The 22378-nt window shown below is 31.2% G+C and overlaps 3 protein-coding genes across 4 annotated transcripts in view; 2 read left to right on the top strand and 1 right to left on the bottom strand.

The window, feature by feature from the left end:
- The window catches only part of LOC106709226 (alpha-1,6-mannosyl-glycoprotein 2-beta-N-acetylglucosaminyltransferase), a 36511-nt gene extending 24483 nt beyond the window's left edge, over window positions 1-12028 (top strand). The window contains exons 5-12 of one of the 2 annotated variants that reach the window (XM_045685422.1): window positions 1332-1475; window positions 1610-1707; window positions 2230-2375; window positions 2996-3156; window positions 5060-5185; window positions 8214-8431; window positions 11055-11234; window positions 11681-12028. In XM_045685422.1, coding sequence (XP_045541378.1) covers window positions 1332-1475; window positions 1610-1707; window positions 2230-2375; window positions 2996-3156; window positions 5060-5185; window positions 8214-8431; window positions 11055-11234; window positions 11681-11750 — 1143 coding nt within the window. In that variant the 3' untranslated portion in view covers window positions 11751-12028. The remainder of the gene's footprint in view (window positions 1-1331; window positions 1476-1609; window positions 1708-2229; window positions 2376-2995; window positions 3157-5059; window positions 5186-8213; window positions 8432-11054; window positions 11235-11680) is intronic. The other variant, XM_045685423.1, reaches the window with a different exon arrangement.
- A 3729-nt stretch (window positions 12029-15757) lies between these two features.
- LOC106709129 (RNA exonuclease 4) lies at window positions 15758-17282 on the bottom strand. Its single transcript, XM_014500840.2, has 2 exons — window positions 16446-17282; window positions 15758-16081 (listed from the first exon to the last, which is right to left on the bottom strand). The coding sequence occupies exons 1-2, from the start codon at window positions 17280-17282 to the stop codon at window positions 15893-15895; spliced, it is 1026 nt and encodes a 341-aa protein (XP_014356326.2). The 3' UTR covers window positions 15758-15892.
- A 591-nt stretch (window positions 17283-17873) lies between these two features.
- LOC106709113 (UDP-N-acetylhexosamine pyrophosphorylase) lies at window positions 17874-19651 on the top strand. Its single transcript, XM_014500816.2, has one exon. The coding sequence runs from the start codon at window positions 18124-18126 to the stop codon at window positions 19585-19587; it is 1464 nt and encodes a 487-aa protein (XP_014356302.2). The 5' UTR covers window positions 17874-18123; the 3' UTR covers window positions 19588-19651.
- Window positions 19652-22378: the final 2727 nt, after the last annotated feature.

The following is a 22378-nucleotide window of genomic DNA, read 5'->3' as shown; positions in this document are numbered from 1 at the left end:
ATTATAAATGTCTCGCTTTCACGCCAAAATTACTGGACCGATTTAAATGAAATTTAATACACAGATAGTCTAGAGCCTGTTGAAGGATACTTCTAAAAAGCGTTATATGGGGTTGAAAATGGGGGGGAGAAAATTTCCAGTATCGTAATATTATTCTTTAGGCTGTTTGATATAAACAAATATGACGTTCAAAGTACAGAACGACGGTTTGGGTTGTAGTTAAAATTTCTATCAATAGATGGCGCTAGTTGTATATTGACACGCGATGTTGTTTTACTGTTGTGGCAACGGTAAGAGCTTACACGAACGTTTCGTTTGTTATCTCTACTGCTGTAGAAGGATCTTGATGAAATTTGGAAAGATTTTTGAAATAGCTGTTAACACCAAAGGTGTCTCGGCTTATTAATGTTTATAATTTAGTTTAAGGTTTACGGTTTAAATATGTGAAATGTTTGACTGTTAAGGGAATAGTTGTTAAAAGTTTTTTTGTATTTGTAAGGTTTATGTAAATGTTTTGTTAGTTTATTATGTTTTATATTTTGCAATTTTAATATCGCATTTATAATATTAGTAACATTTTAATTGGAATAAGGTAATGTGAATTATTTTGTTACTTTTCTAAATATTATAAATATAATTTACCTGTCCGCCTTTTTCTTTTGTTTCACCCATTTTTTTTTTTATTTAAAATATAATTTAATTAAAAAATGTAAAAAGTGTATAAATTGTAAAATGTGCAATATAAAACATAAAAATTACAAATGACATTGACTTGACCGTTTGTCATTGTGATGACTATTTAATTTTTATTTTATGAAGATAGTTATAAATTTTCTGCCAAATTTATTTTCTTTACGTGAATATTTTTTTATATATTTATTTGTTTTATAAATTTTTGATTTTGAAAATTAAATTTAATGTATTATTTTCATTTTAAAACTCATCCATTTTCAGAGGTTATTAAAAAAAATTGTGCAAAAAAAAATTATTTTTACTTTTACCCGACTTATGAGTTTTTTTGAGGTAGTGCATTTGTGTTTGTATCAATTCCATTATGATCTGTGATCCTAAACTACTCAACAAACATCAGTTTTCTGTCCAAGTACGACGTTGACACCTTCAAGAGTAAAGTGAATAAGCACTTACAAAGCTAGCGCGTACCATCTTTAGACCACATCATCACTTCATCAGGTGGAATCGTGTTCAAGCGTTAGCTTTTTCAATAAAAAAAAATATCTGAACCGATTTTGACAAGTGAAGTTCCGTTTGATTCGTCGTCCTACGAGTGTTATACTTTTTTTTTATTAATAATAAATTATGTTTCCTTTCAGGTCCACACTAGACTTACATACCTACGTCACTTGATCGTGTCTTTGGCCCAGGCGAGAGATATTGATAAAACTTTATTAGTCTTCTCTCATGATTATTACGACGAGGAGATTAATTCTTTAGTACGAAGCATAGATTTTACTAAGGTAAGTAAAATAAGGTAATAAAAAAGAGCATTGTTGGCTCAGGGGTTGACTTCCAATCTGTATGTCCTGGGTTCGAATCGATAGGTTTGGATTTGATACCTAAAAATAAAACCCCTTCTCCACAAATTTTCCAGGTGATGCAGATTTTTTATCCGTATTCAATACAAACTCATCCTAATGAATTCCCTGGAGTCGATCCCAACGACTGTCCGAGAGATGTACGACTTGAACAGTAAGTTATTAAAACCCATTTCCACTGACAGATGTGACTGCTATAGGAATGTTTGGTTATTCGCTTTGTGGAAAAAAGATTTTTTTAAAGAAAATATTTTTGTGTAATGTATGTTACTTATTTGTTTGATAATCGCCTTTATTCTTTATTAAATAAAGTTGAAATTTAATAGATAACAGTGATTTCGGAGTAAAAGTTTTTTTCAAACAAAATTCAACTCTACGGTAAATGCAATAAATAAGAAATTCAATTAAATTCGATTTCAAGCAATAATCACGTTTATTTATTAACGAAATAAATTTAAAATCTAATAAAACATTCTAAATAACTGCAAACAATAACCAACTCTATTGTAAAACGATAAGGTTGAAATCTATTAAAAAGAGAGTATAAAACGACATTCTGAAATCATTTCAAGCAATAACCACCTCTATACTTCATGCAATAAAGTTCATATCATAAAATACGCATCAATATCTTTACGTAGTAATCATTTTAATCAATAATAACCTCTATTTCCAGGGCAATAAAGTTGAAATGCAACAACGCGCACCATCCTGACCTTCACGGACATTATCGCGAGGCGAAGTACACGCAGACCAAACACCATTGGTGGTGGAAGGCGAATAGGATATTCAATCAGTTGCAGTGTACAGCTGGACATACAGGTAACCAGTGTTTCTTGAACTACGTTGAGGAAGGTAATATACTGGATAGGAGTTCTTCTTAGATTGGGTAATGTTTGTTTACCAGCGTAACTTAAGCTGTGGTACGAAAGAAAAAGTATGAGACGATGGTTCGTTTTAGTCTAGTATATTTTGAACTATGGTATTGACGAAATAGGATTAAAGAAGAGTTCTTCGTACACTGGTTCTTCTGTTTGAAACACCAATTTTATTTGAACTATGGTATTGAGGAAACAGTATTAAAGAAGAGTTCTTCGTACACTGGTTCTTCTGTTTGAATTACCAATTTTATTTGAACTATGATAGTGAGGAAAATATATAAAGTGGCGGTTTTAATTAAATTGCACAACTTTATAACCATTAAAAATTGAACTAGGTTAGTAAATGATATGTAATGAACGATAGTTCTTCTTAGATCAGATATTTGTTTTACCACTTTAAGTTTATTGAACCATTTGTGTGATAATGGTTCTTCCATACATTTTTTAAAACTATCTAAAAAACAACCAGTATACATAGATCTGCGTGATCAATAATTTTGTACTATGTAGCAGGTCAGCTAATACTGGTTTTTTTAACTTCCTATAATAACCTTTTTTCAGGTATGGTGGTCTTTTTGGAAGAAGACCATTACGTGGCCGAAGACTTCATACATATGCTGCACCTCCTAAGGAGTACAGCTGACAGAAGTTGTCCACATTGCGAGATACTTTGTCTCGGAACATATCTGAAGACATACCAGTATCATACTAATGGAGATAAGGTAATGTACTCTATTTTATATGGGTTAAGGTCTAATTTTAAAAAGCAACCTAAATATGTACTTGAAATAATTTCGTATTACAATTATGGTAATATATACTCTTTTCAATACGGAATAAAGTCGAATTTAGAACAGCAACATAACAAAATATACATTTTATTATTTTTTAAATAATAAATTAGGATTTTAACAAATAAAACTTTATAAAATAATAATCATTCATATACGAATTGTTTTTGAGAAATATAGACTTTATTTTGTAAAGCATAAAATCTATATTTAAATTTTAAAAACAAAGTAACAAAATATTTTTTTTAAGATTGCTAAAAAAGAAATTTGCACTTTATTTCTTTATGTATAAAGTTGTTATTTGAATTTAAATACTAAGCTAAAAAAAATAGAATGCATTTAAATTTCGAATTTCGAATGGAATTCCATAAACGAAAATAAATTTTACAATATAATTTCTAACTTATTTAAGAAAAATGCACTCTACGCTACTAATCTTAAGGACGAATTTATTAAAAATACGTTACAAAATTACATACGAAACTAGTACCTTTTATAAGAATAAGAATCGTTAATATTTTTCATTTCTTTTATAATTAGGTTTAATTCTTTTTTTGTATTTTTAATACTAATATTTTTTAATTAAAACAAAATAAAAACATAACTAATTGCTTTTAAATAAGTTTTATTTGTATTAAATTTTCTAGCAAAGATTTATATCAAGTAAAAATTAACCTTATTCATTTTATTGAGGGTTCTTTTTTCTATACAACTTTATTGGGAAATCTTTAATAAATTAATAGTTTAAAAATAATTTGAAATCTAATTATCTTAATCGTTAATATAAAATATACCGTAATTGTTTGAGTTAAGAATCATTTTCGAATATTAAATTCATTGCATTTTATTATTAAATTACACTTTACTACATTGGAATAGAGTTTAAAATTAAACAAAATATAAAAATACTTACATACTAAACTTATATTTGCATCTTGAGATAACTAATTTGTATCTTACGGCCTTGGAATAAGACGTAAATTTCAATAACACCTTTATGTACTAATATCTTCGTAAATTCTGTTAATTACTAACAAATGACAAGAGTATGAAATAAAAATTGGCAACATTTATTTTATTGCTGAAAAGTAGATTTCATTTTTTATTTAATTGTATTAAAAATGTAAATGATCTATGAAAATGCTTTGCCAAAATTTATATACAGTCGAACCTGGATAAGCGAGAACCCTCTATAAAAGACAGTCATTGTCCGGTCCCGACGAAGCACTGCCATAAGCGAGAAACTCCGAATAGAGAGAAACCTCTATAAGCGAGAGCCATTGTCCGGTCTCAACGGAGCACCTCTTTAAGCGAGAAATTCCGGTAAGAGAGAAACCTCTATAAGCGAGAGTCATTGTCCGGTCCCGACGAAGCACCTCCATAAGCGAGAAACTCCGAATAGAGAGAAACGTCTATAAACGAGAAACTCGGGTTAGAGAGAAACCTCCATAAGCGAGAAACTCCGGTTAGAGAGAAACCTCTATAAGCGAGAAACTCGGGTTAGAGAGAAACCTCTATAAGCGAGAAACTCGGGTTAGAGAGAAACCTCTATAAGCGAGAAACTCGGGTTAGAGAGAAACCTCTATAAGCGAGAAACTCCGGTTAAAGAAAAACCTCCATAAGCGAGGGTCATTGTCCGGTCCCAACAAAGCACCTCCATAAGCGAGAAACTCCGGTTAGAGAGAAAAATGTCGCGATCCATTGAACTCTCGCTTATCATGGTTCGACTTTATTTTAGTGAACGTTCTATTGTATTACTTCACAACAAGCTTAGAGTTTATTAGGAACAAATATTTTTTATTGTTTTTTTTTTTTTACAATAAACGTGATATAGCGGAAGCAACTCAGCCTGAGTTATATACAGCAAGTGAGAGCTGCTAATGAGGAAAGAAGAAGGAAGATGCAGGACATGCAGTGGAACTATCAAGTGTATCCATACCTGTATTCCAGCAACCAAAAGGTGCTAATACTGGCAACACTATGTACAGTAATTGCTTCAGCTTTGCTAACGCCCTGGGCGAGATTACTTGGGAGGGATGTTTTATCTGCCCTGGGGGGTTACCTCTTCTCTAACGCATGCCCTAACTATGTACTATTTATTAATTTTAATTTTTAATTCCTTTAGTTGTATTTATCTTACTAATATTATAAACTAGCTGTCGCTTACGACTCCGTTCACGCGCAATTTAAAAAAAAACTTAACTAGTCTATGTGTTCTTCCAGACTATGTTCTACATCTGTGACAAATTTCATCAAGATTTGTTGAGTAGTTTCGGAGATAACTTCAAACAAACATACATCCATACATCTAAACATTGGCATCTATCTTCTATATATATATAGTTAGAAAGTGGTGTTAGCTATTTATAACTCAAGATAGGTCGAACTGATTTAGCTGAAAATTGATGGGGAGGTAGTTTAGAACTAGGAGACGGACATAGGAACTTTTTTATCTTGCGTGCATTTTTTTTATTCCTCGCGGACGAAGTCGCGGGTAAAAGCTGGTTTATAATATTAGTAAGATAATGAAAGGAAAAAGCAATAGTAAGGAAAATGGAGATTCGTATCTGTACATAGTGTTGCTATTACATTATATATTAAAAAAAAAACTATGATTATTAAAAAAGCTAGTAAAATACATGCTCTTTTAAATCACTTGTATATAAAATATTATTTATGTAATACTTGGTTTATATTAAGCCAGTAAAGTAAGACAGTCTCCTTAACCTGGCATGGATGGTATGTATTCATTGGAGCCAGTTACTTTATTTTATTCCAGTTGTATGCTAGCGTTGATTTTGACTGCTACTGTCTTACTGTACTGGCATAATGTATCCCATCGCCATCCCTTTTGTGGTATAAAACAATGGCAGTTTACATTTTTAAAATAAAATTAATATCTCTCTTTAATTCAGTCACAAAACTGGCGCCAAAATATGTTACAATATAACAATGATATTTGAAATCTGTCAAATTGACATCTTTAGTGATGTGAAATATAAAAACCGACAACTAACCGTTTTTTTTTTTATTCAACTACGTTTCTTTTAAACTAAATCATGTTATATTGTAACTTTTTGTTGCTGTATTTGAAAGTTTGTTATAAAACCTCTATTGCTAAAATTGAAAGGGGCTGAATAATTAATAGCTTCGCATGTATTTAAAAAATTTATACCTTTTTAGAAATGCTAGATTTAATATTATTAATACAGTCAAAATCTGTTATAACGACATCGAAGGGACTACTCATATTGATTCGTAAAAACCGATAGTTGTAACAACCGGTGACAGGTATTAATAGGAAAGATATGTAATAACATTCAGCCAGGACCTTTGATTTTGGTCAATTTAACCGGTATGTTGTTCTAAACGATGTCGCTATAAACGGTTTTGACTGTATTTTATTTTGCTATTGTATTAGTCGTAGATATACCTATATAACCACTGAATGGAGGTCATACAAGTTTGACATTTAATAGTAAAACTATTTTCGACATTGAACGAATTGTCGAATTAGTGTGCGTAAATATATAAAGTCCAATCGCGGAGGACGAAGAATTTCGTACATTGAAGTGTCATTACCTGTCTCTGTCACTCCCGCGTAAATACAATGAGTCTCGCTCGCACAGATACAATGGCCGCTGTCCTCAGGGATTGTAAACCTTTTACTGGAGACTATAAGGTTTGTTCTTGGGTTTGGTTGGCCTTGAGTCACGACAAAAGTCCTTGGTTTGCTTGACCTTGACTTTACTTGTAATATAAAATCTAAATAAATAATTTATATTATAATAATAACTATATTTCATAAGTTGGTGAATTTTCTTTCTCCTTCAAATAATTTATGTAAACCGCACTAAATACAAAAATGTTTGCGAACACTGTCAGTAGGTAAAGAGGTCATTGTACGAAATTCTTCGTCCTCCGCAACTGGACTTTACCAGTGTAATGAAAAAAATTGCCCAAATTCGGGAAAATTTTGTGGAAAAAAAATTAAAACAAAATAATTTGTTAAAATTTTATATATATATTAAAGCATGTATTCAAAGTGTTACAAACAAAAATTAACTGATGTCACTAAATTTACATAACTCAAACATGAAAAATTTACTGAAAAAAAAAATTGTAAATCCGAGACATTAGTTTTGTATTCTAATCTGTTAAAATGGCAAAAAATGTTCAAGTAATTTTTTTGTCTGTGGCACTTTTTGGAACGAAGTTCCTTATCGCGCGTTGTGAAAGGGGGCTAGACGGAAAAAATTCTTACGAAAAGTTGTCACAACACTTTTTGCTACTTCACCATGGCAACGACGTGACAATATATAACGAAAATTCATAGAAATAAAATGTACTTCTTGTGAAGACTTAAGTTTTTTATTCATAGAATAAACATTGGTTCCTTCACTAATTAATAGAAAGGAACTTCGTTCCATCCGGGTGTCCCAACACACCTCTCAAGTTTTTTTATTTAATCTATGGCTGGCATGTGGTGGCGGTATTGGCATGGCTCGGTGCATGAGATTTTGATCATTATTTTGTAAATTAGAAGGATTTTTGTAATTTTTAACTGGCTACATCAATTAACTTACCATTTGGTAGAATTCAGTAGGAGATTTCTGTGTAGATTTTAAAATGTTTAATATTGTAATAGTTTTTAGATTTTAGTAGAAATATTCAACGACTTAATTTAAAATAAAATAGATAATTAAACATAATTAGTTATTAAATTTGTTCAAATTGAAGATCATGAAAATAAATAAATAAACAATTAAAAACTAAAAAAATGGAAATGCTTTGTTTTTCGTTACATTAAACTAGACTCCATTAAATTAAATAAAGATAAAACTAAAATTAAACATATTTAAGCCAAAAAAACATACCAGTGCATGCACATTTTACTTTTAACAAAGCATTAATAATTGCTTCCCGCGCTTACCCCACAAAAGTGACAATTAAATGTTGCCATAACGAGAAAAATTCCCTAATTTCAGGTAGAAATTACCCCATGGCATTCGAGTATGCATAACATGGGAATGGTTTTTAATAGAACTGTATGGAAGAATATAATGGAATTACAAGAACAATTTTGTGCCTATGACGATTATAATTGGGACTATTCGTTGCTACATTTGTCACAGAATCGACCGAAAAGAGATAAATTTAAAGTTATTCTGTGCAAAGGACCCCGTGTATTTCATATTGGCGAGTGGTAAGACATTATTTATATTATAAACTAGTTTTTTCCCGCGACTCCGTCCGCGCGGAATAAAAAAATGCACACAAGATAAAAAAAGTTCCTATGTCCGTTTCCTGGTTCTAAGCTACCTGCCCACCAATTTTCAGTCAAATCGATTCAGCCGTTCTTAAGTTATAAATAGTGTAACTAACACCACTTTCTGACTATATATATAGATATAGATGTGATTGTTTAGACCAGGGATCCCCAACTATTTTGTACAAGTGACCCCCTTATCCAAAATGAACTGTTACCTTAGACCCCCACATGGTCAGATTACCTACTTTTAAGATCAATTATTATTATTATTAATTCTGACTTAAGTCAATAGAAGACAGAGTGAGAATTAGCAATGCCTTAGGTTAGATATCGACCACTTTGGGAATCCCTGGTTTAGATGGATGGATGTTTATTTGAATGTATCTCCAAAAATATCTCAACGGATCTCGGATAGATATAGCACATAGTCTGGAAGAACACATAGACTATTAACTATTAATTAAGTTTTTTTTAGTGCCGCGCGGACAAAATTGCGAGCGACTATTAGTTTTTAATTATTACTTATAATTAAAAAAATCTAGTAATAAATATAGGCTATGTCACTCGGGGATAGTATACCTTCCTAACAGTGAAATAATTTTTCAAATCAGTTCAATAGTTTCGGAGATTATTCAAAACAAACAAACAAATCCTTTTTTCATTAATAGTGTTTTGTTAATGTTAACATAAAGACATATTAAAAATATATTGTCCGTGTTTTTGTAACAGCCATCTTGAATTCACTAGTGACAGCCATTTTAGATTTAACCAGAGCTGGGCATTAACTCGTTAATCCGTTAATCGTTAATTAACGAAGTTAACATTTTGCTTAACGGATTAACTTTTAAGTTAACTTCAAAAAGTGTTAACGCTTTTGTTAACTTCCGTTAATAAAAGTCCGTTAATCGTTACATTAGAAACTTGGAGACGTGCTGTCATTTTGTTTAAATTACGCGTAACGCCACGCTCGTAAGTTCAGCTATGTTGGGCGACTGTCGGCGACTCAAATGGTGAACGAACGAGTTAATAATTGATATATGTGAAGTTCGCGTGCAAGTGTGATGCATCAGAGCGTCCGGGAAAGACGTAAACAACAGGACAAAATGAAAAGAAGGTTCGAAATAGTATATTTCATTACGAGTATGTAATAGTCCACATTCCGAACGCACTTCGTCCCTGCAATACGCCACTTTTTGAGCAACTGTATTAAAACACTTTTTTACTCGTGCTTTTTCTTTAGCTTTTCCAAACTCGTGCGTTCTTTCCTAACTGTCAAAATAATGTCTATTAAAAAGAAAAAACCAACCACGAAATTTTTACAAAAAAAAATCATTGAAGTTTTTATGATTCATACAAATATTTCTAAAAAGAAGCTCCAAATTTTTTTACAATATCAGATTTAATGAATTAGGTTAGGTTTCATTTTATTTCATCTCATTAAATTTCATTTTAATTTCATATCAATAACAATAATCTACTGAAGACTTGGCTGTTTGGGCATAGTTCCCTTTGCCTACCCAGAATGGGTGAAGAAAACAAAAAAATCATTTTCCAAACATTTTAGTTAGTTGAGTTTATTGTGTTTTTATTATTCTATTAAATTGCTTCATTTTTTCGCAACTGTATTAAAAATAGTTGTTTGATGCGGATGTAGGATGTCAGATGCGGAACCGTCATTGCAACTTGTTCCAACTGTCAACCCTCACCTTCAGCTGCGCCTCGGCTCGGGTAGACATTTGTCGGAACTCTTTGCAATGGCTTTCCGCACTCGTAATGAAATATGTATACTATAATGCGTTCATACTGGTCTCTAATACTAATGTGTTATAGAATGTATAGTCAAATTACTATTTTAAACAAGTGTCGCCACAATAAGTGTGAAATTAGTATGTACAATTTTGGTATGGTTAACTGTTAACGATTAACTTTAACTTGCGTTAAATTTTCGAGAATTTAACGCTTTAACGATTAACGAAGTTAATTTTTTAATTAACGAATTAACGATTAACGAAGTTAACTTTTCGATTAACTGTGCCCACCTGTGGATTTAACTATACTGTACATAACCTTTTTGAAACCCATATTGTATTGTTGGTTATTGCCTATATTATGTTATGCGGAGGGATGATATAAATAAAAAAGTAATGAGATTGAATGTGGATGGATATAAAGGTAGAGGAAGACCAAAGAAAGTATGGATGGATTGTGTGAAAGAGGATATACGTAAGAAGGGGGTGAATTCAGATATGACATCTGATAGAGATGTATGGAGGAGTATATACTGTGTCTACCCTCCATAGGGATAAGGGCAGGTTGATGATGGTTATCTTATCTTATATATATAAAAGAAAGTCGTGTTAGTTACACTATTTATAACTCAAGAACGGCTGAATCGATTTGACTGAAAATTGGTGGGCAGGTAACTTAGAACTAGGAGACGGACATAGGAACTTTTTTATCCCGTTTTCTGTTTTTTATTCCGCGCGGACAAAGTCGCGGGTAAAAGCTAGTTACCTATGTCGTATTGATCTATATCAGATATAACTATATCTTCCAGTGGTATCCACCACAAGAAATCCAACTGCAACGCATCAACAGTGATCAGTAAAGTACAGAAGTTGCTGCAGAACGCAAAGTCCTATATGTATCCTTCTCGAGTGTCCGCCATTGTTAGTGCGGGCGGAGCTAAACATAACAAGAAGCTTACCAAAGGAAATGGAGGATGGGGGGATATTAGGTAAGTAATAAACATAACTACGTCTCATCAAATTTGAGGGGTACTTGCCCCCCACCACATCACCCCACAAAAAATTTAAAAAAATCTAAAATCTAATATCTAAACTACTTTGTATATTAATACTAGAAAACTATTTGTCAATTTTTTACATTCCCTACCTAATACGAATAAAAAAAATCCTATCTACCCCCCCCCCCCCTAAATCTAGAATAGATCATCTGCTTACAGCGCTCTTGTATTTGTATTATTCTTTGGTTATAGGTTATTTTGTAATATAAATAATTTTGGGGGTCCTAATTTTATTCTAGGGGGTCTAAACCATCTTTTGGTAGTTAAACCTTTTTAGAGTCTTAACTCTTTCTTTCACCGATTTAGACTTGTTTTGTATTAGATTTTTTTAATTAATTCTAGACTCTATTAGATATATTATGTTGTTTTATTCTCAGGGATCAAGAACTTTGCACGAATATGACTAAAGTCGACAGACAAATGAGGAAATATATTTACGTCGCTTAGAGAAGCCATTTTCTAATACCAAATAAAAATGACCACATTTTCATTAAAGTCTTTTTAATTAATAAGGAAAAAGCGTCACAGTATCAAGAAATATATAAATGCCAACTAACACCCCAAATGACACCTCACTGGTCAAAAAACTGTCATGGCGTTTAGGTTATATGTCAAATTGAGGTGACAACGAGATAAAGTTATCTGAGACGGTGGGCTTGAGTCAAACTTAATTATAATAACTCAGTAGCGCCCCTTTGTAAATGTCAAAAAAGTGACAAGATCTTTTTTTTTATACCTTATCTGTCATGTCTTTTTTTTTTCTCTGACCATGAAGGTTTTATATTTCTGACGGAACTAATTGCGATAGTAGCGCCTCTCACCGGTTCAGATAACGTTATCGTAAACGTGTTACGTTTTCCTAAAAGTAATCTTAATAAATAAGCACATGAAAATGTATCTCCGACCCAAAAATACGGTGCTTTTATATAATTATGTTGTTTATTAACAATTTCATAGTCTGTTTTAGTGAAAGGTCTATCTCGAATATATTTGTTTTCTATTATTTTAGTCACTGGCATAAAATTTTTTTTTTCTTTATCTAGTATTTAATCTGTGATTATTTTAAATTATAATAAATCAGCTGTTACCATGGATTATATTTCATTGGACAGGTTATAAGCTGTGATATTTTCTGCTTATTTGATTTTTATCTATTTTAGCGCTGTCGGTAGCAAATAATAGTTAATTGGAAACTAGAACTAATGTCAAATACTTATTTTATAATTATTTCGTAATTACTATCGCAAAATATATGGAAAGGTCATTACTTCGTAATTTTTTCTTTTACCTCTTTCTGACAACAAGTCTGTTGATTTTACTGACACTCAATTATATGGCAAATATCTAATGGCAGCGCCATAATGCCAAATATCAAATAAGCACAAAAAACAACTTCATATAGCCTATCCATATATAAAGGTCAGTTTATAATTATGAACAAATTGAAATATTTATTTTTAAACAGATCTTATGTTTGTATAAAACAATAAACGAATTGGTTTACAATAGTAATATTAAAAAGACATTCGCATTTATACGAAAATTAATAATTCTATTTTTATTACGCACTGCTCGAATTGATAAACATATTTTGTACAGAAATTTGAAATATAAAAAAAAAAATATGGCGGGAATTTTTGACAGCTGTCACAGAAACTATCGTATTTGCTTTAGCGATTCTTTATTTCTTTCTATTTTTTTTTTATATTTCATTTTGTAAGTTGCCAGTAGAAAAAGTACTTAGGTAATTGTTGATATTTTGTAAAAAGAAAAAGTATTAAAATTTTATTAATTTTAATAACCAAGTTAACTTTGTTAGTTATTTAATACCTCAAATGTTAGTAGAATGTGAAAAATATTTTTATTGTAATAAAATAAAAATATTTTCTTATTTTAAATTGTGATTATTTTTCGAATATTTTTTATTTAATTAGTTTTATTTTAAAAAAAGGCGCCTTTATTTTAGTTTTTTTTTGCAATAAATGTTGATATTATAACTCAGAATTTGTCCTAAGATATTAATGTGAATGTTAATTTGTTTTTTACAAAATGACGAAAATTGTAAGTCAAATAAATATAAAAATAAAATAAGAATTTTGTGATTTGTATTTTTCTTTAAATTATTTTAAAATAATTTCCTTTTATTTTTATGAAGTTTCACTTAATTTTGAAAACCACAATTCAATCTTTATTCGAAGAAAATTGTCAAAATTGTGCAATCTTGAAGTTAACATGTAAAAAGTTTTTGTTTTCGACTTTTTAATTTAAGCGCCATCTTTCGTCAACTTTTAAAAACCACAACATATTAAGTTTAATACATTGTCAAGAGATGGCGCTTTTATCTAAAACTGCTGTCCTTTGTTTAAATGCTTAAAAGTGAACTGTCTGACTTCGTTGCCTATATGTGTTATTTTTTAACCAAAGATTCAAATATATAGGCACATAACTAATAATATGGATTTTTATTTAAATACCTTAACAAAATCAAACTTTACAGATTTCATTATTTGATGTTGCAACGGAAATCTATCATTTTGGTTGATATAAACCAATGTTTCCCAACCAGTGGTCCTTAGAAACCTAAATATCCGGGGACTCTTACCGATTGCACTTAAGGATGGACACCGAGGAGGATTTTAATGAGTCAAGTCCCACATAACCCTGCCTTTCCCCCCAGAGTATCATTTGAAGATTCCCCCCCCCCCCCCCCCCCGAGAAAAAAACATGGTACGAGCATTACTTTAAGCTCTATATTAAAAAATTTAAATCACCTCGTAAGGTGTTTGTTTTATGGTTTTTTTAAAAACTTACTTTTGGGAACAATGATTTTCTTTTTTCTTAATTAAAAACAAGACAACAAATTGTTTGAAAGTAAGTACTGATATAGCTTTGAGTAACAATATTAGTTCTAGAATAATCCAACTCGTGAAGATTTAATTTAAAAAAATAATACGAAAATACACAAATTTTTCGTAAAACAAAAACATTTCTTATATATTTTCTACTTATTTAGTATTGAGTTATTAATTAAAGATATAATTTATTAGTTAATTTTTATAATATCTACATAGTAGTCCTTTCTAACAAGATTATAAAATTACCCTTAACATAAAGATATCGTATCTTAAGGGAATCTTTGCTCAGTTTTAAATCAAGTCTTAAAATGAGGAAATTAAAACACAATATTATCAAAACAATTTATTACATATTATTTAGAAAAATATGTTATCTTTGAAATCAAACAGACATCTTATAATCAATGAATCATTTTAAGGAAATTACATTAACAGATTATATTAACACAGTTTGAAGTTTTTACTTCCATATCCCGATGTCTTTCATCAAATATTGCCAATAAAATTTGATCAACTTCCCGTTTACTAATTGATGTGACATTTTGTATACATGTGTAAATTGTGTTATAATACAATATTATGATGATATGGTGATGATCTGATGATCAAATTGTTTTGTGCAAAATTAAACATTCTGTCTAAAAGGTGGCATAATGCCCACTTAAACCTTTGCCTTTTTTAAATGATAATAAAATCTATATATATATGTTCAGAAAGTAGTGTTAGTTACACTATTTATAACTCAAGATAGGTCGAACTGATTTCACTGAAAATTGATGGGGAGGTAGCTTAGAACTAGGAGACGGACATAGGAACTTTTTTATCTTGTGTGTTTTTTTTATTCCGCGCACGAAGTCGCGGGTAAAAGCTAGTTTATTATAAAACTACATATAACTCAAATAAATACTACATCACGTTGTGAACATTTCCCGCGCGATTCTATTCTATACTAGCTTTGACCCGCGACACACACAAGATAAAAAAAGTTCCTATGTCCGTTTCCTGGTTCTAAGCTTTCCCACCAATTTTCAGTCAAATCGATTCAGCCGTTCTTGAGTTATAAATAGTGTAACTAACACCACTTTCTTTTATATATATAGATAAGATGTTAACAACAAATAAAAGCATTATTGGTTACCGTTACAGATGTTGACAATTTATACATTGATAAATTTAAAAGCAATATTTATTGAAATCAAATTAGTCATTTAAATAGCATCATAAGATAATACTAGAATATTCAAGTTGCCTTAAAAAGCCATTTTTTTTACAGAAAAACATTTAAAATTCAAATTTAAACAATCCAAACTGGATAAGAAAGAAACCTTTACAAGCGAGAGTTATTCAGTCACAACATGTACCTTCCTAAGCTAGAAAAAAATCATGTTCCTTTGGATGCTTATTTATTTAGTTTCGACTCGAAATTTCTCTCAAGACACAATTGAAAAATGAAAAACCACAGAAATTAAACTTGTTACACATTTAATCATCTCTAACATGTTCTTTAACAGAAACTGCAATATGATAATTGTCATTGCAGTTCAAACTCACAGTTAAAATGTACTACAGTCAAACCTAGATAAGAGAGAATCCAAAGCACTATGATATTTTTCTCTCTTACCGCAGTCTCTCGTTTATGGACGTTGTCTATCAGACAATGCTTCTCGCTTATAAAGGTTTCTAGGTTATCCAGTTCTCGCTTTTAAAGGTACAACTTTACATTATAATTCCACATCAAATGTCGGCTTTCTTACTATATGTCCGTTTTGTACTCAACATCATCTCCCATGTCTTAGCTACAGTACAATAAAGTTGCATTACAGCTCTAGCATCTTCAACGGAGCTGTGCTCACCGCGCTGTATGTCTATACCGAGGATTTCTTTAGCTAAAAATTTTAATGATGGTGTACAACCTTTTTTCATCTGGAATAAAAAGAAAAAATTATCTTTTTTATGATTTTTTTATATAAATTACGTAATATAATTTTTTTTTTGTATGTAAAAGTTATGATTTAATTAAATAGTCATTATAGCATTGTAAATTTGTAGACTATGGCCAAAGATAAACCGGAATGAAAATGAAAATTTGCTGATCTAAGCCAAGGCCCATAAAGGATTATAGGCATCTTTTTTTTGTTAATAAACAAACAATGTTTGTATTTTTATCCATTATAAAACTTTTGTAGTCTAGAGAAAGTTAAAAAAAACTCTAAGAAAAAAAAATTCTTTGCACTATATCATTATTTTGAATTTTCAGCCATGTTTATCAATTTAAATTATTTTATACCTTTCTAAATGGTTTATATTTCGATGTATCCCTAATTTTAGTCTTCGGATGTGAAAGAAATAAAACATTCAAATCATTCTTCAACGAATGACCAACTAATATTCTTCCTCGTAATATTTCTGCAACCTCTTTTTGTACTACTGAAAATTCTTCTCCGTGGATTAGATTCTCTCTACGTATACCACTAACTTCCGTTCGATAGTCTTTAACTTCTTCTCTAGCTTTAACATACTTGTCATAAATGCAGTCCCCGAATTTATTGACCAAAGATACTCTGGCAAGCATGTGATCTTCACCGTTGTACCCTATACCGACCATCTCACAATCCATAGCTATAAACTTAGTTAATGAACCTTTTTTATCTATAATTTTGTTGTTTATAACATTTGTTGGTTTATTTGAATTAGCTGAGATTGAATTCAATTGCATTGACTCTAAATTCGTATTAACAGTATCCATGTTGTTTTTCTTTCGAGCACGTCGGAATGTTCCTGTGTAATGTTCTTTTTTGGCAACTTCTTTAGTTTTATCCGTTACTAAGGTACTTGATAATAGCTTACGCCAGTTCGCGTCGATCATGCCCCTTATTGCAACGGTTTCCGCTTCACCATTTTGTACCCTGTTCTGGTTTTTTGTATTTTGCATTATATTGATTTTAAAACATTGATATATTATAAATTTTAATATATATAACACACTTTTAAATGTCCCATATATAATTCCTAATAAATAATCAACGAGAATTAATAATATATAAGCTATATCACCGATTAAAGTTTGCATTGGACCGCATCTGACAGTTCTTTTGACAGTTGCACCACATGGTGTATGTGACATTTAATTACAGATTGTAAATAAAGATTGCCTTGGTTTCTGTTCAGAAATAAAAATTATCTCCGAATAGAAAACCAAATTCAAGAAATTCGATTTAATTACAACTTTTAATAAACTAGCAGTCGCCCACGAGTCCGCCGACGAATTAAAAACAACGTAATAGCCTGTGTGTTTCAGAGCTTATTGTACATCTCTGTCAAATTTCATCAAGATTCGTTGAGCCGTTTTGGAGATACATTTAAACAAAAATCTATCCATCCATCCATCTAAACATTCGCATTTTTAATATAAGTATGATATTGTGTTTCAACTTTATATCTCACTTTAACATTAATATATATGTTATTTTATGTCTCAATGGTCTTTAAAATTACTTTCGATAGAAGAGTTCAAAACTCATTAAAATCGAAGTGTTTTAATAAAAATGAAAAAACCATTGGAAAATTATTTTTCAAGACTTCATTTATTCAATTACATTATTTGGTTTTTGAACATAACTGTCAAATTACAACAACAACTCGACCGCTTGACGTATTACGTCAAATAAAATTTAGTCATACATTGCCGTTTTATTTCTACTGTTTTAAAAAGTGTAATACTGAAATCGACTTGTATATTAAACTTTAATGATATAAGAATGTACAACCTTGAATGTAAATAAACAGAATGTCAGATTCTAGCCGACGTGTTTCGCTGTTTTGGACTATACCGTGGTGGGAGAATGAACAGTGAAATGTCTTCGTTGGAACTTGTAGTCAGTGTTAACTTTCTAATCGCGCCGATCGGACCTGATAAGATATTTGCGGCTATTTAATATCATTTCAGTGTATAATACGAGAGCGTAATGTCATACGAAACTTTGAAGGAACGATTGACCGCTCACGGTCAAGAGCATCTTATCAAGTACTGGCCGGAACTTAACGAAAATGAGCGGGAACAATTGGCGGGAGAAATCGGAAAATTGGACATGGCCGAAATGAATACAATTTTTCGACGAGCTATGGACAGTACTAAAGTTATTTTAGAGAAGACCGACGATGATTTGAAGCCGATACCAGAATCGCACTACGAAACCGTGCCCGGGTTGACTAAAGAAAAAATTCAAGAGTACGAAAATATTGGTTTCAAAGAAATTTCTGAAGGTAAAGTTGGTGTTTTGTTACTAGCAGGCGGACAAGCGACTAGACTTGGGTTCGGTCATCCTAAAGGAATGTATAATGTTGGATTACCATCAAAGAAAACATTATTCCAAATACAAGCTGAGAGAATTCTAAGAGTACAGAATATGGCAGCTGAAAGTACCGGAAAAGAGGGTAAAATAACTTGGTACATAATGACATCTGAACACACCATGGGTCCAACTGCAGAATACTTCAAAAATCATTCATACTTTGGCTTGAATGAGGAAAATATTAAATTCTTTGAGCAAGGGACATTACCTTGCTTTGATTTTGATGGTAAAATATTTTTAGACAAGAAACACCATGTTTCTTCAACTCCTGATGGTAATGGAGGATTATACCGAGCTTTGAAAACCCAAGGTGTGCTAGAAGATATTAAAAGAAGAGGTGTACAACATTTACATGCTCATTCCGTTGATAATATCCTTACTAAAGTTGCTGATCCAGTGTTTATAGGATATTGTAAGAGTAAGAATGCAGATTGTGCGGCCAAAGTGGTGTCAAAGTCAACCCCTAGCGAAGCTGTTGGGGTTGTGTGCAGAGTGAATGGACATTATAAAGTAGTGGAGTACTCCGAACTGACAGATGAAGCTGCAGAGCGTAGAAATCCCGATGGACGACTTACTTTCCGAGCAGGTAATATTTGCAACCATTACTTCTCGTCTGAGTTCCTTACAAAGATATGCGATTATGAAACGAAATTGAAACTGCACGTGGCCAAGAAGAAGATACCTTATGTAGATGAAAATGGTGTCCGTCAAACACCTTCAGAACCGAATGGTATAAAATTGGAGAAGTTTATTTTCGACGTGTTTGAATTTGCGGAGAAATTTATATGCTTAGAAGTCGCTAGAGATGTCGAGTTTTCTGCGCTCAAAAATTCGGATGCTGCTAAAAAAGACTGTCCGTCTACTGCCAAGGAGGATTTACTGCGTCTACATAGAAAATACATAAGAGAAGCTGGAGGTATTATTGAGGACAATATTGATGTAGAAATTTCGCCATTGCTGTCATATGGAGGTGAGAATCTCGAAGATTTGGTGAAAAATGAAGTATTTACTATAAGTCCATTCCATTTAAAGAGTATTTATGAATCAACCACCAATGGAGTAAATGGTAATCACTGAGTAATTACGAACCAAAACCCGACAGACTGAAGATGACACTAAACTCGTTGGAATCGTTTCAGTTATATAGCAGTCACATTAGAATTAACATACATAAAAAACAGAATTACATACTTGGAATAAAAATGAGTTAGTCGGATAATCTTTTATTATCCGGTTTGCATATAATGCAGCATCATTTGCAAATTATTACGGTAATACATATATGAATTAACTTGCTCTATGAATGCACCAGTAATATTTTTTTATAGCGTAAATAAAAGATTTCTGTCGTAGATACACAAAAGTGACTCAAAAGACCTCAGGAGGCCTCTTGCTGGGGTAAATTTGCGTAACGCACACTTACGAAATTTCTGAAATGAACTAACGATTAGACGCCAAAATTGTAAGAAACACTCCATCTAAAGATTTCTGCCATTCTGCTTTTGCACTTTTAATGCCAAGTGCAATAACTACTTAAATTTAACTAAATAATAATCAAAATTATTTGTATTTAAACATTTTCTAGTCTAGTATAATTTTCCTATTCCATTTAGGTTATTTTTAGCAATAACTAGATTTAGTTTTACTTTTTTTTTTAATATGTGTAAACGTCAAATTTTCGCGCCTAAATTACGGAATATTTTTTTTAACTCTTTATAGTCAAAGATTATGTTATCATAATATGTTGTATTAAATATTAAAAATTTATTGTTTTATAATAATTTTAACATCACAATCGGATAAATACAGAGATAAAATATGTAAATAAAATTATTTTTTTTTATAATTTTGGCATTTGAAATGCATTCATAATAAGTATGTATACCTATATTAATTTTTTGATTTATGATAAATTGTAGTAATAATTGAAATATTATTGGTAAAATATTTTATTGTTTTTTAAACATCACACCTTGTACTTATCGACCAATTTTTATGTTAAATAATTTCAAACATAATTTTCAAGTTTCGGATCTCGGAGATATATTACGTATTGTTAAAGTATTTTAAGTTTGTAAAATTACTTCTTTACAATATAATCTATAATTAAATAAACATGTATTATTCATAAAGTTTTTTTTCTTCGATTTTGAAATATACGTCCTATAAAAACTCTTTTGTTGCCACCAATCAGCCGGATTCGAATTCCTATAATGTCATGTGTCTTCATCTGAGATAAAGCTACTCACCATTGGTTTCCGAGATCATAATATCTGTTTAAAAAATTGTCATTCCTGTCATTGTCTTTGATAAACCAGAAATAATATTATTTAAACGGATATTTTGGTCTTAGAAACCCACGGTGAGTGCATCCATAATGATACCATTTATATTCTTTGTTTGGTATGGTTCTGTTTCTGGTAATAAATAAAAAAATAGAAGTAAGGTTTGAGAACCATTCGTAGTGTCAGTCGGTTGTCGACCGCAGCGGCATTAGTCAGTCAAATCACGCACAAAGACTTTACCTTTCTCTGTGACCGTTCACTGAGATCAGTTTAGACCATTTTATATTGTTGTTTTATCTATACCACTAATATAGTCAAGTGATTTATTTTCTAATGCCTCAAATAACCTGGCCGAAATTATCATAACCTTTGTCTCTTGTTACATTTTTCTAAACTGTTCCAAATTTAATTTTTTATTAAATTTAAAAATCGATTTTCGAACGTTCTAGTGATTTTAGGGGTAAACGACTGAATAAAATTTTTACAAAGCTGAAAATTATTTGTAAACGTTTAATTATTTTACTTAATGTCATGCATTAAACCTTTTTAGTTAAAAGGCGTTACCGTAAAAACAGGTTTATTCTGGGCCAATAAACTTTGATTTGTGTACGAGTAAAATATTAGTCAGAACATTTGACAGACTTATTGATGTAAAGAAAAGAGGACCTTTCACTTATTTGAAGTTGAAGATTCCCATTATATTGATGTAATAGTTTTTGACTGGTAACCGAAGGTGTTTAAACTTTCCTAAATCACCACTATATATTTAATTTTTCAACGTCAAGCTATTTCGTAATAATAGGATGGCAAACGAACAAAAGGCTTCGTTAAAATAGTGAAGCGACTGGGATCCATAGACAAATTAAGAGATGGCAGATTCTTTGACTTTAAAAACAGAACACAGAGAGCGTCATATACGTATTTATAAATACATTTATATCTAACTAGCTTAGACTCCGTCGGCGCGGAAAAAAAATAGAAATCGTGGTAAAAATGATCCTATGTCCGTTTCCTGGTTCTAAGCTACCTGCTCACCAATTTTCAGTCAAATCGATTCAGCCGTTCTTGAGTTATAAATGGTGTAACTAACACAACTTTCTTTTATATATATAGATATATAAAATTCTCGTGTCACAGTTTTCGTTCCCGTACTCCTCCGAAACGGCTTGACCGATTCTCATGAAATTTTGTGAGCATATTCAGTTGGTCTGAGAATCGACCAACATCTATTTTTAATTTTTTTTAATGCGCGCGGTCGGAGTCGCGGGCGTCAGCTATAGTATTCCTATATGAAACTGCCACTTAATCTTTCCTTATTGGAAATGTGTGGGTAGGGGAAGAGAACTAGGATTGACTTTGGACACACACAATGGTACTCTACCAGTTTTTAAGCTTGTTAGTCGTAAATAATGAAGATATAATAATAATATATATTGCGCCGTTGACTAGCAGGTAGAGTTGTTGCTTGTTATAAGGTTAAAAGAACGGGTTTGTGAACGCAATATGTTGCGTCATTTATAGTGGTGTACGTGTATCGATATTTATATCGATAAAAGATTGTTTTCATCGAATAAATATCGACA

The sequence above is a fragment of the Papilio machaon genome, chromosome 29 (genome assembly GCF_912999745.1).
Source record: "Papilio machaon chromosome 29, ilPapMach1.1, whole genome shotgun sequence".
Lineage (NCBI taxonomy): Eukaryota > Metazoa > Arthropoda > Insecta > Lepidoptera > Papilionidae > Papilio > Papilio machaon.
Note: the sequence above shows the minus strand (reverse complement) of the source record. Positions and strands in the feature narration are given on the sequence as shown.